Raw genomic sequence first — 6,193 nt, forward strand, 5'->3', positions numbered from 1 at the left:
TAAAGGTTAATTCTTTAAGCGAAAATATATTTGCATTTCCTCTTAACCCTTATAACTCAACCCTTCATGATCCTTTGGTTAACTCTTATTAACTGCGCATATCAACCTTACCATAGTCTTCAGACTTTGGTTAAACCCGACTTAAACCATAATATCTTTACTCCGCTTATTTCTATTATTTCTCGTATAATAGAAATATTACATAAACCCGCACTTAAACATTACCTTTCTGCCTTTGCACAAACCTTTGCACATTTACTGATACTCAACCTTTCACTTCAAATCTACACCGTTGATTTCTTCCTTCCGATCAACGACTATCGCGCGATCTCCAACTTTCACCCATCCCGCTGGAACTCAAAGAAGTCAGACTTCTTTTAAATAACCCATCGGGTCCGCCCGGCATGTTAACCCACGCACTTATTCGTGTGCGATTACCGTCTGATCCATCAACCATCGAATGGTCACGATTATCGAAACTCAACGAGGTTTTAAGCCCGTTGAATAAAACCTCATCGTGTCCATTTTCTGGATTAAACCTCATTCTTTTCCCGACGCGATATGCATCCGATCAATCACCCAACAAACGACTGTGATCTACCCAGACTTCAACTGGATTAAGTCACGGTTCATAACTTTCTCGGGTCCGGAATTGAAATACTGCTTATGGCTTTGAGACCATGCGAGAAACAACTTCCCACCTACGAAAACCACCCTTCCATTCTGTTTAACGCCCATGCATTTTGACCACACGATGATCGTGCATATCTTTTCATCAGACGGCTACGATATTTTATCCACCATTCCCTGTTCACCATTATTATCCATCGATCTAGACGATCCGACGGTTTCCACTGTTCCAGTCAATCGACCCCAATCTCGATTAAAACTCTCCTCCATTCACTTATTGGTGGAATTGCATTAAACACACATTTATCTCTACGCTCTGTCCTTCTTGATTTTGTTTGGACACACATATCTTATGAAACAATACTTCCTTTACAAAGAATAGCAATCTAGTCACATATGTACTCTACACAGGATTGAAATCAAATTTCTGTATTCGTAAACAAGTATTTACACAAGTTCTTCTCTCAGGCCTGATTTCCAATATCAGTGGCCTCTATTTCCCTGTCTGCCCGTAGGCTTACAATCAAGCTCTATCTAATCTCTGAATTCTAATTCACACTCTAACTAACTAACTAACTCTTCCTATGACTTTTAGGCCTACATTTATACAAAAAGTTCTGTTGGACACCTAATCCTAAATGGATTAGTGTGGAAGCTGAATAGACAAAGTAGTCCAAGAGACCTTGGGATGTGGAACCCAACGGTCACAAAAATGTACTATAAATGTATATCTCTTGTTAATAAAAATTGTACTTGCATGTTTATCCTTCATATCTTTCTTACTACCCATGTGTGTTTAACATGGTATCAGAGCAGGCGTATTCCTGCCCTGCATAATTATTTTGAGCCATTTGTTTTATGGCCCTTATGTGTATGTGCAGATCATTTCATGAATATTTTCTCAGCTAACCTGTCATTTCTCCAGCGCCATTTTTGGCCTCTCTCTGCCATTCTGAATCTTCTCAGTCGTAATAATCTGCTCTCTGACTGCCTGAAGGTCTGTCCATGAACGTTTGCTGTTCTGCATATTCCATTAAACCATCGCCTGACATGGTACCTGCGCCTAGCATTAAACCGTAGCCTACATTCTGCTAAACTTTGGTAGCATGTTCATCTGGATGCGATGACACCTGTGTTTGACATAACTACTTTTCATGCTGCCTGAAATACGTTTGCTGCTTTGAGTATTTGTACAAATGAATGTGTTTTTCAAATAAACGCTGCCCATTGGTATCAGAACTGTTTGATGAATGCTTGCGCTGAGGCCTGACGGTGCCACTGCAGAGATTCGCCACCATCGATGAAGGTCCAGCTCGTGTTGAAGGCATTATGTTTGAGGTTTGAATGCGTTATGGTTCAATATTGAATGGTTTGTGTTGAACCTGAATGGTATATGCCTATGCGTTTGAATTGTTGTGTTATTAACGCTGTTGAATGAACGTTGAATGGCCTGTTGAATATTAACGTTGTGCCAACAAAAGGAGTTCATTCCAAATCAGTATATGCGTGGGAGACAGATGTGTAAAATGGTTTCCATTTGAATGGTATTAACGCTGTTTTAACGCTATTGTATGATGGTATTAACGTTGTTCCATATTTTGTTTCATTGCTGAAAAGGGAAGTCCTGTTCAATCAAATGATCCTTTGGAGGCTGTAGCATGAAATTTGGTGTTACCTGCCCATGCTGCTCTCGTAGAGAGCTTGAAATGAAACCCCGGCGGCCTGATCATTTGAAGAATAGCTTTTTGGGGGCGATCTCTGGAAGGTATTAGGTGCTGCAGATTTCATTCGAAACTCTGACAGATTCTTACGTATCTCAACCTGTGATGCAACACTCGGCTTGTGGTCTGAAAATACCGCGTGATCACCAAAATTCGTGGATTGTCCGGGGAGTTTCTTTGCAAAATGAGCCCACTTGTTCCCATACTGTTCGTGCAATTGAACCAGCAGGCACTCCTCTTCTAGGCTCCATCCTTCTCGCTTAATGTCAGGCTCAAAAATTCAAACAAAACAGATGCCCATTTGAACAGCGCACCATATTTTCTAATTTGCAAATGTTTTTCCTATGAAGCTTTCTTTGTAGGGTCTGTCTTTCTGTGCGGTCTCTATGTGTGGTTTGCATCTTCGTACGTATTCCATAATTTTGTGCTTACTGAAGATGAAACATCGTTCTGTGTTCACTGAAAGTTAAAAACTATAAAGGATTCAAGGAAAAGAGGCATCGTAAAGTGGGTTTCACTCTTGCGGCATCATCACAAAAGAAAAAAGAGTTACAACCGAATTCGAGTTTGAATTCTCTGATTAGCATTATTATTCCGTCAGAATCTGACATCTTTGATATAACCTAAAGCCAATGATAAAGTTGCTTTTAAGGAATGAATGTGAATATAGCACCAATTAGGGCGGAATTAATGTGACTATAGCAGCAATTGCGTGCTTATCGGCTGAGATCTCGGAGAAAGAATTTTGAAAATGCTGGACAGTCAATCATCGTTTCTATATTATTTTTTAATTGAAACTATGGAGAGATAATGTGAGGATAGCAAAAATTGAATGTTCATCAGCTGAAAAGTCGGAAAAAAAAAATTCAGAACCCCAGGACGCTCCGTCATTGCCAGGGGTATCAAGGACAGCACGTGTCAAGAGAGAAAGGCGGAATTGAGAAAATTGCTTCACCACTTAATTGTGTGGATGATGAGACAACTTGTATAGGCCAGAATTACGCTAAAACTGAGAAGTTCTGTAGCTGCAGTTTGTGCAAGGATGTGTTTGGACCAAGACAAGAGACCAAATCGAGTGGAATATTAGCCCATCTTGCTCACTGATTGAACATGGAAGCTGAGGATGATTTAATAGAGAAATTTACTGTTGATATTTCTACTGTGACAGCTCTTTCTAGTATTTGAAGGATCCAAGAAAGTTTGCAGTTGCTGTTGTCCCATTGTGGTATTAAAACTCATTATAGTCTCTGTCTACATATATATGCATTGATTCCCTGATTCATCTGTTGCACATTTACAAAGGATTTTTCTATGTCTTTGTACTGTGAGTGGGTGTTACTTTTACTCATTGGGTCATAGTTGTGATCAGTTTTTTAAAAGGTGTAATTTTGACAATGGAAAATATGGCTCGAATTACTGAAATATGAGAGTTCTTAAAAACTCTGATACATTCCTCTAATCATGATACGTTAAAAGTCAGCAAAGTTTCTCTCACAGACATTCAAGTCTGTCTACAAAACGCACAAGAGAAAATTGATTTTTTGTAGCTTGAAACTCAGCTACAACGAGAAGAACTAAAGCAGAAGCGTCATTCTTCTGTTCAGAACATTGAGACTGCAACCCATCAGAAGCAAGTCAATAATATTACAGTTGATTCAGATTTAGTGCCCAATAAAGTAGCAGTTGTACATGCAGATGCAGAAACTTAGTTTGCACTTCCCAAGCCCATCATTAGACCTTGGGAACAGCTTGTCCACAACAAGCACAGAACTGGTCTTGGATATGACAAGGACTTGTCCTTTCATATTCCAGACTATGCCAAGCCCATTCAGTTTCAGAGTGCTGGATTCATTCATGACAGTTCACCTTCTCCTCATGACAGTTCACCTTCAGCTGTTCCAGACTCTGCCCCTCTTCCACAGCAACAACAACAACAACAACAGATTGTGAAATGCCAACACTGTGACCGAGTTGGCCATCTGAAAGATCACTGTTTTGATCTTCATCCATGTAAGCACTGTCATAAAACCAATCATTCTTCAAATAGATGCTTCAAAAACAAACGTCCTGCAAGAACAAAGATTCATCTTGGATGGATCGCTTCTTGGCAATGGGCATCAACAGCCAAGAAGATATTCCAAACACATGTCAGAACTTGTTCTAGAGTATTGAACAGTCTTGCAATTGAGTTTTCTCCATCTTCTCACCTTGTATTTGACAGGGGGGGAAATGATGGTCATCTACAAGCTTCAAAGCCACATCAAGCGAGCCTGAGCCACAACCTGCCACACCAGTTTCAGAGTTGTAGCCAGAGACAAAGATGCCCATGAACATGCATTCAGTTGGCAATCTGGGACACTTCCTCTAGTAGAAGACTTCAGCTTCTTGCCAGTTTTGGAAGAGTTCCAGGAACACAATTGAGAACACTTCCTTTTGCTTTTTGTTTTTTGTTCTTTTTCTGGTTTTTTTTTGTTTTTAGTTTTAGTTTTTAGTTTTTTGTTTTTGTTTTGTTTGTTTGTTTGTTTTTTTTTTGTCATTCCAGCTGGGCAGATTCGAACCCTACCACCCACGGTTTGTTAAGAAGTGAGAAATGGAGGTGGGTGTGGGCCGGGTCAACTGGAGGTGGCTCGCCCACAACCCATATATAACATGATTGTAACATCTGGGGGGGTCGACGGGGGTCATGGCCCGTTGGCCATTTTTAATTCATATTTGTGTTTTTTTTAATTGTAATATGAGTTGGGTCGTTGGGGTAGGGGAGTGGCGCATTTGGTGGCCCGCCACCCCATAATATATATATATATATATATATATATATATATATATATATATATATATATATCGCCACCCTATATATATATCGCCACCCCATAAAATATATATATATTTTATGGGGTGGCAATATATATATAGGGTGGCGATATATATATATATATATATATATATATATAAGAATAGATTTTTTTTGATCTTGTCTAATATAGGGAATATTAAACAAATTAATGACCCAACAAATTCGCCCACTTTCGGTAGCTAGGTTTCATACCCTAGGGTTGGTCAAATTGTAGGATACTTAAACTTGGCCCACAAACCCAACCTTGACCAAAACTTTGACTGGCTCGTTCTCCCTCATACGAGCTCGGATTTGAGTACCGTTCACATCGTTGGAACCAGGGCGACAAGCACTTCGATTTGGTGATAGTTTGGGAACGTTCTGACCATTTTGAATTTTGACCCCTTCTGAGTCCTTTGGGACTTCTGCATGTGTCTGGAGCCACCTGGATCAATCCTCCCCACTGAGGAGATTTTGGTCCTCCAAAAGCATGAAAAATAATATGTCGCTTCTTTATACCCTATTTGCACTTACAAGTATCTGATATGTCACCCTTCCTTCTCCCTCACCTTTGTCCTTTGGAGCCATAAGCGATGAGTCGACACCTGCAACCTCTGCAAACCTGTAGTACAATTATGCAAATTACATTCTTAATTCACATGACCAACTAATGACCCAAGCATTCCATACTTGCCATGAGTTTATAACACATACTTGGTGGTCAAGTTTACATCAAAATGGAAACAATACCCCAGCTACGAAAACAAGGCCAACGTATCATTTTTGCTTCAATAAGTGATGGAAAACAGATCATCACTGCAACACATGATTTACAAAAATAAGTCCAAACACTATTGTTTCTTTGACAAGTGATGGAAACACGACCTCATTTTCATAGTTTAACATGCAACACAAAATAAGACCAAACATCATTATTGCTTAACAAGTGATGGAAAACACATCATCACTTTTACATTTTAAAATGCAACAAATGATTTACAAAAGCACG

General features: G+C 39.5%; 1 protein-coding gene across 1 annotated transcript; it reads right to left on the reverse strand.

Moving 5' to 3' along the window:
* Positions 1–1,775: 1,775 nt before the first annotated feature.
* Positions 1,776–3,242, reverse strand: LOC149140393 (transcription factor MYB58-like). The gene is made up of 3 exons (XM_089450969.1): positions 3,225–3,242; positions 2,306–2,622; positions 1,776–1,908 (listed from the first exon to the last, which is right to left on the reverse strand). Exons 1-3 carry the CDS (start codon positions 3,240–3,242, stop codon positions 1,776–1,778), a joined length of 468 nt encoding a protein of 155 aa, XP_089307095.1.
* Positions 3,243–6,193: the final 2,951 nt, after the last annotated feature.

This window comes from Pinus tabuliformis, chromosome X, assembly GCF_031772625.1.
Source record: "Pinus tabuliformis cultivar Carrire ecotype Pingquan chromosome X, CPIR1, whole genome shotgun sequence".
NCBI lineage: Eukaryota > Viridiplantae > Streptophyta > Pinopsida > Pinales > Pinaceae > Pinus > Pinus tabuliformis.

Bases quoted from the DNA above. Each gene is read 5' to 3' on its own strand.
- LOC149140393 (XM_089450969.1), bottom strand. The intron at 1,909-2,305 runs GTAACACCAAAT...GAATCTCTGCAG, and splicing joins TACGAGAGCAGCATGGGCAG to TGGCACCGTCAGGCCTCAGC.